At 42.2% G+C, this 14,134-nt stretch overlaps 1 protein-coding gene across 2 annotated transcripts in view; it reads left to right on the forward strand.

The window, feature by feature from the left end:
• Nucleotides 1-13,856, forward strand: part of LOC125039082 (protein transport protein Sec61 subunit alpha-like 1) — a 14,355-nt gene extending 499 nt beyond the window's left edge. Inside the window, exons 2-10 of one of the 2 annotated variants that reach the window (XM_047632809.1) lie at nt 2,858-2,991; nt 3,944-4,105; nt 5,651-5,860; nt 5,989-6,153; nt 8,012-8,110; nt 8,240-8,380; nt 8,557-8,808; nt 12,504-12,672; nt 12,909-13,856. In XM_047632809.1, the coding sequence (XP_047488765.1) occupies nt 2,858-2,991; nt 3,944-4,105; nt 5,651-5,860; nt 5,989-6,153; nt 8,012-8,110; nt 8,240-8,380; nt 8,557-8,808; nt 12,504-12,672; nt 12,909-13,003 (1,427 nt within the window). In that variant the 3' untranslated portion in view covers nt 13,004-13,856. The remainder of the gene's footprint in view (nt 1-2,857; nt 2,992-3,943; nt 4,106-5,650; nt 5,861-5,988; nt 6,154-8,011; nt 8,111-8,239; nt 8,381-8,556; nt 8,809-12,503; nt 12,673-12,908) is intronic. The other variant, XM_047632811.1, reaches the window with a different exon arrangement.
• Nucleotides 13,857-14,134: the final 278 nt, after the last annotated feature.

Below are 14,134 nucleotides of genomic sequence, written 5' to 3' on the forward strand. Positions count from 1 at the left end.
GAAAGAGAAAGTTGGAGCTCGTGATGGAATGGAAACCGTGTTCATATAACCTTATAGTTTATTTTTACCACATTTTCAGAGGACTCTGTACCCTTTGTGCCAAGGGCAGAGCCAGATAGCACAGGGTCTTGTCAGGGCTGTTCATTCTTTTATTATTTCTATTTTATCCGTAATATCGCCGTCTCAAAGGGTGAACATGAACAGCTGTTCTCCCTCGCACCTTCGTGGGGATCAGCTGTTCTGCAGTCGGTGCTGTCCTGTGGTATTTCTGCACCTGATCCTGTCGTGTTCTTGAGATCCTCAAGGGAGACTGACTGACGCCCCCCCCTCAGGCTGGGTCTGAGCTGTGAGGTGGGCTGCCCTCATCTGGTTTCAGGTGGATCTGGGTTGAACAGTGTTATTGAGAGTTATATTATATTCTGAATTATTTCAGGTTAATAAAAGTGCTAAATCTTGCATCAAGGAAGTTGCCCCTTGAGAACAAGGCCTATGGTCACTGACCTCTTCACCACTGGTGCTTCAGCAAAGACCAACCTCTGCTTTGTACCCTCAGGCAAGTGAGAGCTCGTCCTTTGATAATAATGAGGAGGTTGGACAAGTTCTTTCTTGCAAGACTGGGTTAAAGGGTAATGCTTTACACTAAGGACGCACTCGTCAGAGACAAAGTCCCCGACTCCATGTCGCAAAGTATATTCAGCAATTTGAGTTGTCATTGCATGGTGTACACTTCAGACGTTGCCCAATGGGTTGGTGGAGCTCACTGGCAAACGTTGCCTTCACCTCGGTATGCATATTTTATATGAAATGACATGCTCATTCTATATCATGAAATCAAGTGCTTGAAAGTGAAATAATGATTGCACTCTGTGTACCTACAATAAGAATTGTAGTATCCTGCCACAGCCAAATTTTTCTGCTGCTCACAATGTTTGCAGTACAGTAACAAGCACTACACTTATCACACAACTCATTACTGCATTGTCAACTAGTTTTGTATTACTACACAAAGTTAACCCAGTGGCCTGTATGGCACAAGTACATGCAATGTCCACTTTCATTTTATTTTTTAAATTGTTTAGCCAGAGATGGCTGCTAATTTCATAACCAGAATGCCAGTGGTAAAAATAACAGTATCAATATCATTAGAAATAGAAATCCACCTGGCTAGGGTAATATGGCTATTAGTAGGGGCTTTGAGGGCAGGTTAGGAAGGATATATGTTCATGTGGTGATCCTTGTGGTAGTTTGTGCATTTAGGATAGGGTTCATTGATTTGTCTCTATTGGCTGTGGTCTTCCAAACCTTTACCAGATGTACCTAACTTTTCTGATGGAGTGAAGGCATGGACTTATACACTGAAGTCGTCACAGCTTATACCTTAACTTTTTGCAGACTTTCTTTACTTTATAGTTTTGTTTTCCTGAATATTATCTTACTACTACTATTCCTTTGTGCCCATATTATCAAAATATACCATCTTTTTTCTCATTGTATTGAACAACTTAGAAAATTCCACAATTTTTGTGGTTTCCCATATATCTTGTAGATGAGAACAGGCAGAAATGTTTTCAAAATTATGTCCTTAGGAGCATTATAAAGACAAATGTCATGATTCTCTAATAGGCCTAATGAAGTAGTTTGTTTCTTGCATGGTTGGGTAGAACTAGGAAAGACTGAGTCAGCCAACTGGTTGGGAGGCTCCACAAATCCAAGCATATTCTCATTTTACTGATCTGACTTCCTAAAAAGGTCAACTCCCTTTATGTATTTGCCATGTATGGCTAATCAGAGAAAAGTCTCTTAAGAAATCTAAACTAAAGGAAGAGAGCATTATATGGTAAATGATTAGAATACCCCTCATGTCTGCCATTGGCCTTTTGTCACTTGCTTTGGCCTCTACACTTGTCGGCATTTTGGTCCAGGCAAAAAACATCCATTATATAAATTCTGGTAAGATAGTGCTTGTCTTTTCTTGCAACATAATGTCAAATAAAGAAATGCACTATTGCCATTCTGTGTAGAACACCAGAGGCCATTTAGTTAGCTTAACACTAAACATTAATTTGATTCAGCTTCAGAATCTGGTTGGCCCTTAGATTGTAAGGCATGGCAAAAAAGGTCAGGTGGATTTGGTTAAAAAAGTTAATACACATAGCTACTACTGAGAAGTTCCCTTTTCAAAGCCACTGTGGCTAACTTTAAATATTTACTTTTGAAGTAAATACATGTATTTATTTATGATTTTTAATGGTAACAGTTTACCAGATATGTAAGAAAATGTAATCTTTTCTTGTGCATCTCCTCTCATCTCATCATAGCCAGGTTTAGTACATGACAAATCCACTTTATGTATGCTTTCTCTTTTGAGCAGCAGGCCTGGTCTTGTCCCTGAGGTTCAGTGACAACTTTTGTCCCAGCTTTTCCAAATCCCAGCACTGGTCTTCCCTCAAAAATTAGATGTATGATGGCTTTTGAGATGTACAGGGCAGTGGTGCCCAATCTTTTTCCATTGACTCCCTTCTTGATCCTCCGACATCACCCATTTCATTTATAGTTTTCCTAACAACATGTTCAAGGCTCAGAGAGAAAGATTATTTGGCAGTCAATTTTCTTTTGTTTTGTAAAGACATGACTTCATATGATATTATGAATACTTAGAATGTCTAGCAAATTGGCCTCTATTGTGTTTTCCCCAAGACTGTTACTGACTGGTAAACCTCCTCAATGCCTTTAGGGGTTGCGGAGAGTTTGTAGAGATGGGAACAATTGCCACTGAAGGAACTTATCTATAAAAAAAATGAAACTTAGTGATTGTAAGTAGACAAATGCTAACCATTATTCCTCTGCCTCCTTGCAGTCAAATTTCTAGAAGTGATAAAACCGTTCTGTGCGGTTTTACCCGAAATCCAGAAGCCAGAGCGCAGGATCCAATTCAGAGAGAAGGTGTTATGGACGGCCATCACACTCTTCATTTTCCTTGTCTGTTGCCAGGTAGAGGCAAATTGAATTTGGTATTTTAAGGTTTGAATTTAATGCTTAATCCTTGTTTGTTCAAGTTAACTGCTAGAGCTTGTAACCTGGAGATATACAAGTCATGTATAAGGTTCTTTCTCTTTTCATCAGAGTATAGTCATGTTTACTACTTTTTCCACTTGTAGATACTACAAAAAAATATTTATTGTGAATTTAGTGCTTTGACCAGTTAACTAAGCTGATTATTTGTAAAGTAAACAATTTTATCTTTAATGAAGATACAAAAAGAAACAGATCTGAATAAATGATATAGAATCTCCTGGTCTTGTGTACTTGGCATTCACACCCCAAAAAGATTGGACTTGTTCATAATGATAAGTAAAACACATTTAGGATAAAACAAAGCTTTTGATTTTTTTCATGTACATAGAACAGCTTACAAATTGCCATTCCTTAATGATTAACCCATTGCCGACGGGCATGGCATGTACGTAAATCCCATGTCCATTGTGAGTTTACTTGTTTAATTGTTTTTACACATAGATGGCTACACTTGTACTGAGTCACCAGTGAGCCAGTTATGAGTACTGCCTGTCTCGCCCGTCTACTCTTTTCATTGATTTACGAAAATATTTTACGTTATCTTATTTTGCAGTTACAAATGTTTATAACATTATAGTAATTATAATGTTTATAATAGAAATAACACCATCGATATTTATAGCACTAGTAAAAAATATGTTTTTCCCGCCAATTCAAGGAAAGTTGAAATCAGGTAAGGTCTCAGAATCTACTAATTGACTCCTTTGTGGCTAAGCACTAGCAGAGCCATCTATGTACAGAGACATTTCACAAACATATAAAAAATGAGCACAGCATTTTCTGCATTTTTTATTCATTTTCCCCAGCGGCAATGGGTTAAGAATCTTTAGAAAAATAGAGTATTTAAATAGTGTTGTCTTCCTCACAGATTCCCCTCTTTGGCATCATGAGCTCAGACTCTGCGGACCCCTTCTACTGGATCCGTGTGATCCTGGCCAGCAACCGAGGCACACTCATGGAGCTGGGTATCTCGCCCATTGTCACTTCCAGTCTCATCATGCAGCTCCTAGCGGGAGCCAAGATCATTGAGGTGATTGGAGGCCCTTTCTCTTGTTCTAACATGCACAAGTATATGGTTCCCTGTATCTGGGGTCCAGTGAGGAGCTTGGTTTGTGGGAATTCATAAGGGATTTTAATCAGCTTTTTTCATATTAATACAGGAAAACCGCTGTATTCAGAGGATCAAAGTTTGTGTAAATAACTTTCTTCATTGACTCCTAACTGCTTAAGTTTTATGGGGTAACAGACATATCTATTACAAATAAACGAACAATGATTGTAATGATGATAATGATAGTATACATCACCATTAATACTATTAATGTCATTATCATTATTGGCAATAAAGATAATTATAATAATAATGATAGAAATAATGTTAACAAAAATGATGATGATAACATTGAGGATAATAAAAAAAATAATAAGGAAATAATGATGATAAGGATAATGATAAAAATAATAATAATAATAATAATGGTCGTATAAGTAACAATAGTGTCAATAGTAATAGTAGTATTATAGGAAAACAGTGGCTGTAAAAAAGCAAACCACAAATATCCTCATTTCTTTCCCAACCAGAAGACCTTTCCAGTCTTAAGGTAGTGGAGTAAAGAAGCCGTAATCTTTGTTCACTTCAGTTGGTGAGCCTTTTCTTCTGTAGCATTCTGACTTGGCTCTAGAGTCTGCACAAGTGGTTTTCTTTGTGTTTAATTGCACATACAATAAAGAATAAATGGGAGTTTGTATGGTGCATTCCCTTATATTTGAAGATCACAATGTTTAGTCATTTTACCTTTGAAATGTTAGGCACTGATGTAGCATCAACATTAAAGTATATGTAGGCTAGTATCATGAGAATGCTTTGAAAACTTTATTTGGCTCCTAGAAGTCTCCATTCAAAATAGCTCATTGCTGTCCATCTTCATTGCTTTTTGATTCACCCTAATCCATGGGCTAAAGAAATAGGTTTTTATAGCTCTCCAGGTTTTCACTTTTCCAATCAGAAGTAACTGACACCAACTTACAGTCACCTTAACCATTCCAGTAGACTAGTTACTGGATTTGAATTAGCAGAATGGTCCAGGAATAAAGCCAATTTTTTTTTGTTAGTTTGCAACCAAATTCTGAGTTGAATTTATTTATATATGTTTTTATGTTGACTTTTAGAGGAAATCTATATATATATATATATACTTTAGAAATTCATTTATTCCTTCAATAGAACTTTTGGGATCACTGCTCCCTGTGGAATGTGACTGGGATAGTGGACTTCTCTCAGATAGAAAAAAAATAAAAGCAATATTTGTGCTATTCCTGGTTTTGTGTGGTTTGTGATGCATTTCACTACCTCCTTGATTCATAAGTCAGAGGAGACTTACAGATATGCTTGGCATCCTGTCTCCTGGAAGATCCTGCCATTCAGATGCTCTCCTGCCTATGAGTAGCTAGCAAGCAGATGCAAAAATGCCACATCAGTTGGATAATTTGATATTTAATCATTGGTTTACAAACCTAGTATCCTTGACCAGGAAACTGCAATTTTTTTTTTAGTAAGATAATTTCCCTTTGACAGGTTGGAGACACCCCAAAAGACAGAGCTCTCTTCAATGGGGCACAGAAGCTGTTTGGCATGATGATCACTGTAGGCCAGGCCATTCTGTATGTGATGACAGGCATGTATGGAGACCCCTCAGATCTGGGTGCGGGTGTGTGCCTCCTCATCATCATCCAACTGTTTGTTGCTGGCCTCATTGTGCTGCTCCTTGATGAACTCCTGCAGAAGGTGAGGTAGCTTTGATACTTAATTAGCAAAACTTGAAGTTGTGTAAAGGAATTTACAAATTGAGTAACGTTTGGCATATGGTTGGTTGTCTGCAGATGGGTGAAATAATCTGCTTGTGTGCATTTCAGGGCTATGGTCTTGGCTCTGGCATTTCCCTCTTCATTGCCACCAATATCTGCGAGACCATTGTGTGGAAGGCCTTTTCACCCGCCACTGTCAACACTGGTCGTGGCACAGAGTTTGAGGGTGCAGTCATAGCTCTTTTCCACCTTCTCGCTACAAGACAAGACAAGGTAAGACTTGAGCGGTTTCAGAGGCTTTTGTGAGCAACGTTTTAAGCATTATCCATACATTCTACCCAGGCATTAATGGACCCTGGTTATTATTAACACCTTTGGATGCTCATTAACCCCCTCCACTCTGATATAAATGAAAGGATTGTCAGTGCCCTCCTTCCCTGTTCACATTCCCTTTTGGTGCTTGATTGTCAGAAGTCCAGTTGACTGCCAGATAGTTGTATGGAGATATTAGACAGGAGCAGGTGTTGATAAAGAAATATGTTGAAGGAAAAAAATTGTCATAGAAAAAGAAAGGGCTTAGCTGGCTTGCAGGTGGCTGCAAAGCTATGTATGCAGTCAGGGTGCACTCTCCTCCATCTCCCCTAGTGTTGACATATCTCCATTGGCATATAACTTGACTGCCTAACTTGGAGCAGTACATTTGGAACATGATGCTGTATACTGTATTGGATATCAGGAGTGCATTCAGTTGAATTGCAAAAAGTATTGTGGTAACTTTGTGCTCTGTTGCCACTGGTTGATACATGATGATAAATATGCATTTGCTGGTGTGTAAAATATAGCTTTTGAAGTGCCAGCAACCAAAATTTGTTAAATGAAACTTGAAAAATCAAGCTTTTTTTTACAGCTTAGGGAACAGACAAGCTGGCAGGTAAAGGGGAAAGGAAGCAAGAACTGTATGTGAAATACCATAAGGTGAATGAAGGTGAACAAAGGAAAACATTTTGGTAACATCCTGTCATTTCCTGGTGAGAAATCTGATGCCAGGCAAAATATGATGAATGGCAGGTGCACAACACATGTCTATATCACATGGTGGCTTGCATGCCTAATTACTGCCATTAGTAATAGTAGCAACATTACTTCTACTACTCATTGTGATTTGTCCATTACCTGGCAACTCTTTGTCAAGTCACAATCTCTAACCAACACCATCATCTTCATCCTAACTGACTTTATGAACAGAATAAGTGCCCCTTTTCTTGAGAGAAAAGGGGCTGAAGTAAAGAGGGAGAGAAACTTGATATGGAAGTGCAACTGTAACTAGGTTATGGATTAAGACTTATTAATTACAATTATATAATGCATTTTACAAGTAAAACCCATCATCAAAATATTATTTGTATGTCTGTGAGGCATTCTGGATGTTGAGTTTACCAGTTGGCAGAAACAAAATTGAGCAAATGTGTAAATCAAGCCAACAGTCAAGGAGTTTGTAACATTAAATCAGATGCAAAGGTAATATAACTGGCAACGGGTAGCTGAACAGTTTTATTAACCCAATGGCGACGGGTCACGGCTATCGCCGTCATAACAATACGCCCGATTTGAGGCGTGCGGCTGTCCGCAGCGGCGCCGTGCCAAAACGCCCCGAGGCAATGATTCGGCTTGATGTACAGAATTCACGCGCTCAGAGTCGGCGCGCTGCCGCCGTTCGCCAGAGCTTAGAGTTTTTTTTAATTTTCTATACCCGACGCCATTGGGTTAATGAAAGAGAAAGGACATAACTTTGAGGGCCTGTCTTGCACTCCATCAGCCTTTTTTTTTTTTTTTTTTTTACAATTAGGGTCTAGTTTAGATAAATACTTTTTTATAATTTTGAATCAGGAAGGATTTTGTATACAGAAAAAAAGAGAAAAAGTGGACAAACTTTGAAGAGGCATGTTGAGTAGTTATTCATTCTTTTCTCAACATGTGAAATCAAATGCGATTTTAACAACTCCCATACAAGCTCACCTCTTTCTCATAACAAATACATGCATATTAGGTATTTACAAAGTCATGAAATTTCAACCTATTTAATTGTTATTTTAGGGTCTCAAGTGTCCCTAATGGATTGTTTGACTTCCAGGTCCGAGCTCTCCGGGAGGCCTTCTACCGCCAGAACCTCCCTAACCTCACAAACCTCTTGGCAACAGTTCTCATCTTTGCAATTGTGATATACTTCCAGGTATGCAAACCTTTCTTTTAGGGTGTTCATAAGGAAGATTTATTTTCATCTGTTATTTGGATTTTATTATTATCAGCCTTTTTTTTGTGTATGAATTTGATTTCCCCTAGCTGTTGCTTTCTTTCCCAGGGCTTCCGTGTGGACCTACCCATCAAGTCTGCTCGCTACCGTGGACAGTATTCTTCTTACCCCATCAAGCTGTTCTACACCTCCAACATCCCCATCATCCTGCAGTCTGCACTCGTCTCCAACCTTTACATCATTGCGCAGGCATGTTAGCAATTTGCTGCATCTAACTTTTTTGTTTCATGTAGTATTATTATTTTTAGCTTTTGTTCTTGGTTATATGATTAGTGAATATGGATGAAGATTTTCAATTTTTGAATTTCAAATGATCCCAGCCAAAAGACCACATGGACAAACCACAAAATTTTTGTGCCCCACAGATGTTGGCAGTGAAATTCCCAGGCAACTTCTTTGTGGGCCTGCTGGGAGTGTGGGCAGACACAGGCTCTGGAGGCCCAGGGCGTGCCTCTTACCCCATTGGCGGCCTCTGCTATTTCATGTCACCCCCTGAGTCCTTTGGTCACATTTTGGAGGATCCCTTCCATGCAGTCGTGTACATCACCTTCATGCTGGGCTCATGCGCTTTCTTCTCCAAAACCTGGATTGAAGTGTCAGGATCTTCTGCCAAGGATGTAAGTTATCCCCCCCCCCCCTTCTCTCTTTCCTTCTCCTCCCTGTCTCTCTCCCTGTCCCTCTCCTTGTCTGTCCCTCTCCTTGTCTGTCCTTCTCCTTGTCTCTCCCTCTCTTGTCTCTCCTTGTCTCTCCCTCTCCTTGTCTCTCCTTGTCGCTCCCTCTCCTTGTCTCTCCTTGTCTCTCCCTCTCCTTGTCTCTCCTTGTCTCTCCCTCTCCTTGTCTCTCCTTGTCTCTCCCTCTCCTTGTCTCTCCTTGTCTCTCCCTCTCCTTGTCTCTCCTTGTCTCTCCCTCTCCTTGTCTCTTCCTCTCCTTGTCTCTCCCTCTCCTTGTCTCTCCTTGTCTCTCCCTCTCCTTGTCTCTCCTTGTCTCTCCCTCTCCTTGTTCTCTCCTTGTCTCTCCCTCTCCTTGTCTCTCCTTGTCTCTCTCTCTCCTTGTCTCTCCCTCTCCTTGTCTCTCCTTGTCTCTCCCTCTCCTTGTCTCTCCTTGTCTCTCCCTCTCCTTGTCTCTCCTTGTCTCTCCCTCTCCTTGTCTCTCCTTGTCCTCTCCCTCTCCTTGTCTCTCCTTGTCTCTCCCTCTCCTTGTCTCTCCTTGTCTCTCCCTCTCCTTGTCTCTCCTTGTCTCTCCCTCTCCTTGTCTCTCCTTGTCTCTCCTTGTCTCTCCCTCTCCTTGTCTCTCCTTGTCTCTCCTTGTCTCTCCCTCTCCTTGTCTCTCCTTGTCTCTCCCTCTCCTTGTCTCTCCTTGTCTCTTTCCCTCCTTGTCTCTCCTTGTCTCTCCTTGTCTCTCCTTGTCTCTCCCTCTCCCTCTCCCTCTCCCTCTCCCTCTCCCTCTCCCTCTCCCTCTTTCTCTCCCTCTCCCTCTCTCTCTCCCTCTCTCTCTCTCTCTCCCTCTCCCTCTTTCTCTCTCTCTCTCTCTCCCTCTCTCTCTCTCTTCTCTCTCTCTCTCTCTCTCTCTCTCTCTCTCTCCCTCTCCCTCTTTCTCTCTCTCTCTCTCTCCCTCTCCCTCTTTCTCTCCCTCTTCTCTCTCTCCCTCTCTCTCTCTCTCTCCCTCTCCCTCTCCCTCTCCCTCTTTCTCTCCCTCTCCCTCTTTCTCTCCCTCTCTCTTACTCCCTCGCCCTCTCCATGTCTCTTCCTTTGCTTGTCTCTTCTCCCTCTCCCACATCTTGTCTCTCCTTCTACATCACCTCCCTGTCTTTCTTTCCTTTGCTTGTCCTTGCTCCCTCTCCCTCTCCCTCTCCCTCTTCCTCTTCTTGTCTCTCCCTTGCTTGACCTCCCCTCCTCTCCCTCTCCTTGTCTCTTGTAGCAGCACGACCCTGCAGTCTGATGTTCAGCGTAGGGTCTCAGGTTGGGTCTCACCAGCACCACTGCCATGTCCTTGAACATTGGACCGCGGGCTCCCCTCATTCCCTGCGTGCTTACACAGTGCACATGTACTTAAACAGCAGGATCTGGAACCAAGCTCAACAATCCCTGATCCTCCAGCAGAACACGACAACAGCAGTAGCAATACAAGAACTGCCCAGTCCTTATCCTTTGCTTGGCTCTCCTTCCTTTGCTTGGCTCCCCTTCCTCTGCTTGGCTCCCCTTCCTCTGCTTGGCTCCCCTTCCCTCTTGCTCCCCTTCCTTCTTGGCTCCCCTTCCTTTGCTTGGCTCCCCTTCCTTTTGCTTGCTCTCCCCTTCCTCTGCTTGACTCCCCTTCCTTTGCTTGGCTCCCCTTACTTGTTCTCTCCTCCTCTTACCTCCCCTTGCTTGGCTCCCCTTCCTCTTGCTTGGCTCCCCTTCCTTTGCTTGCTGCTCCCCTCCTTTGCTTCTCCCCTTCCTTTCTTGTCTCTCCTTGCTTGACCCCCCCTTCCTTTGCTTGGCTCCCTTCCTTTGCTTGGCATCCCCCTTCTCTTGCTTGGCTCCCCTTCCTCTGCTTGCTCCTCCTTCCTTTGCTTGGCTCCTCCTTCCTTTGCTTGGCTCCTCCTTTGCTTTGCTTGGCTCTCCTTCCTTTGCTTGGCTCCCTCCTCTGCTTGCTCCTTCTTTGCTTGGCTCCCCTTCCTTTGCTTGGCTCCCCTTCCTTTGCTTGACTCCCCTTCCTTTGCTTGGCTCCCCTTCCTTTGCTTGGCTCCCCTTCCTTTGCTTGGCTCCCCTTCCTTTGCTTGGCTCCCCTTCCTTTGCTTGGCTCCCCTTCCTTTGCTTGGCTCCCCTTCCTTTGCTTGGCTCCCCTTCCTTTGCTTGGCTCCCCTTCCCTTGCTTGGCTCCCCTTCCTTTGCTTGGCTCCCCTTCCCTTGCTTGGCTCCCCTTCCTTTGCTTGGCTCCCCTTCCTTTGCTTGGCTCTCCTTGCTTTGCTTGGCTCTCCTTGCTTTGCTTGGCTCTCCTTGCTTTGCTTGGCTCTCCTTGCTTTGCTTGGCTCTCCTTGCTTTACTTGGCTCTCTCTCTTTCCTGTGCCCCTTCTTGCCATCCTCTCCCTCTCCCTCTCCCTCTCCCTCTCCATCTCCATCTCCCTCTCCCTCTCCCTCTCCTCCTTCTCCCCGTCTCTCTTCCTTTCCCTCTCCTTCCTTTGCTTGTCCTTCCTCTCCATCTCCCTGTCTCTCTCCCTTTCCCTCTCCCTCTCCTCTTTCTTTGTCTCTCCTTCCTTTGCTTGTCCTTCCTCTCCCTCTCCCTCTCCTTGTGGTGTGTGGTGCAGCGGTAGCAATCTCGTCTAGCAATCTTGCTCACCTGTGTTCTAACCCCTCACTACCAGTGGATAGCAACACTGGCCATTCCTTGGACACTGGGGATAACTTAGAAGCAGTATGACAGTATGTCACACCAAGAATATCCATTCTAACAAATGGAATCAAACTAAACCTTTGTCTCTCCTCTCTTTGCTTGTCCTCCCTCTTCCTCTCCTTGTCTCTCCTTTCTTTGCTTGTTCTCCATCTCCCTCTCCTTGAGTGCTGTTTGATCTCGTCTAGCAATCTAGCAATGACCTGTATTCAAATCCCCTGCCCCCTATGTATAGTAACGTTGGCCATTCCTTACACAAAATAACCTAAATAAAACAGACATGTCGAACCAAGAATATTCATGGTAACAAATGGAATAACACTATAAATTATTATTATTATTAATTATTGTCTCCCCTTCCTTTGCTTCTCCTTCCTCCCTCTCCCTCTCCTTCTCCTCCTTTTCCTTTTCCTTCTTCCTTTGCTTGTCCTCCCTCTCCTTCTTCTCCTTCCTTTGCTTGTCCTCCCACTCCCTCTCCCTCTCCCTCTCCCTCTCCCTCTCCCTCTCCCTCTCCCTCTCCCTTCCTTCCTTCCTTCCTTCCTTCCTTCCTTCCTTCCTTCCTTCCTTCCTTCCTTCCTTCCTTCCTTCCTTCCTTCCTTCCTTCCTTCCTTTCTTCCTTCCTTCCTTCCTTCCTTCCTTCCTTCCTTTCTTTGCTTACCCTCCCTCTTCCTCTCCTTGTATCTTTTTTTTGCTTACCCTCCCTCTTCCTCTCCTTGTATCTCTTTTTTTTGCTTCTCTCTCTCTCTCTCTCTCTCTCTCTCTCTCTCTCTCTCTCTCTCTCTCTCTCTCTCTCTCTCTCTCTCTCTCTCTCTCTCTCTCTCTCTCTCTCTCTTTCCTTTGCTTTGCTTTGCTTTGCTTTGCTTTGCTTTGCTTTGCTTTGCTTTCCTTCCCTTCTCCAAGCTGTGAAGCTGTCCTTCCTGATATCTGATTGCAAATTCTCCTTCCAGGTGGCCAAGCAGCTGAAGGAGCAGCAGATGGTGATGCGCGGCCACCGGGAGAAATCCATGATCCATGAACTGAACCGTTACATTCCCACCGCAGCAGCCTTTGGTGGCCTCTGCATTGGTGCGCTTTCCGTCCTGGCAGACTTCCTCGGTGCCATTGGCTCGGGCACAGGTTTGTCTATGTGATTTGTCACATTTATTCTTTGATAATAGTGTTCATGTTTTTTTATTTTTTTATTAGGGTGACTGTTGCTTCACTCTTTGCATTACTAGATCATTAGAATTGTGGATTTTTAAAAATAATTTGAATTATTAAATGAAAGGTAACAAATGGATTGTTTGATTTTGATTGAAAGGGTGTCTTATTGACTGTTTAGTTTTTCAATTATTTTTATTCCTTTGTTCCAGGTATCTTGCTTGCTGTCACCATCATTTACCAGTACTTTGAGATCTTTGTCAAAGAACAGAGTGAGATGGGCAGTATGAGTACTCTTCTCTTCTAGATTGTGTCCCAGTGAATTGGTGTCAGTCTTAGAGAGAGACAGTGATAAAGATGTAAATGTTCTTGTGCTAACAAAAAAATAGGGAAGATGGTGCAAGCAACTTTGGGGTGAACTTTACTCATGACTGAATTGATTTTTATTGTGATCTACTTGCAAGATTAACTTTCATGTCTTTGAGGTGTGCAATATTATTTATGCTCTCACACTGGACTTGGGTCAGTGTGGACCACGAAGGCAGACTGCTGGATTCCTTTTTCCCCATCTTGGTGTCTGTGGTGCTGGGATGACATTTAAGTATGGTCTTTTAAACTGCTTGGAAGTTAACATTGAAATCGACTATTGTGGCTGAAAAGAGCGTGAACACAAAGACAAAGGGACAGTCAGAAGTATGATTGGTAATTTGACAAGAAATCCAGTTGTTCTAAAAGCCAGATTAGTGACGGTCATAATTGTGCTTTAGGACTTCCTCGGTGTTCAGAGAAAGGCTTAATTTTAGCAGGAAATACAGATTTTGGGTTTCTAAATCTTGCCAAAGACAGGACTTTCAATAGTTGTGTGAGGTCTCCCACTCCGCTTGAATGGAGAGCATTCCAAAGAAGGAAATGAAGTATGTTAAACGTTTTTTGTTGTTATAAAGTTTATATTGTAAAGAATGATCTTTATTTTTTTATTGCCAACTTGCCAACCAAGAGACAAAAAGAAACCAGTTCCACAAGTCCTTTTTTGGTCTTGAAAGCCTTGCTAAGCTGTTCAAGGTCTCATGCCATGGACAATGTGGCGTCTGTTGTGTGTCAGTGTTTGTACTTTTTACAAGTAGATATAAGGATGTAATATTAAAAAAAAGGATATATTACAAACAGTTCTTTATTTTCTCGCCATGTATAGATATGCCTCCTTTTGAGGAGATGAATATTATAAACTTGTTTATTCTGTCACTATTAATAGATATTTTTTCCTTAAGTATCATCTCCGTTTTGTTGATTTTCAACTTTTTTTTCTGCTCTTTACCCTTTTATTCTTTAGATGGAAATATTCAAAAAGTGTAATTTTATTCGGGAAGATGGGATTACTTAGTCTATTTCACTATTTCACAGTATACTGAATAAAAGTAAATGAAGAGGTTTTCATTAT

The sequence above is a fragment of the Penaeus chinensis genome, chromosome 26 (assembly GCF_019202785.1).
Source record: "Penaeus chinensis breed Huanghai No. 1 chromosome 26, ASM1920278v2, whole genome shotgun sequence".
In the NCBI taxonomy this organism is placed as follows: Eukaryota; Metazoa; Arthropoda; class Malacostraca; order Decapoda; family Penaeidae; genus Penaeus; species Penaeus chinensis.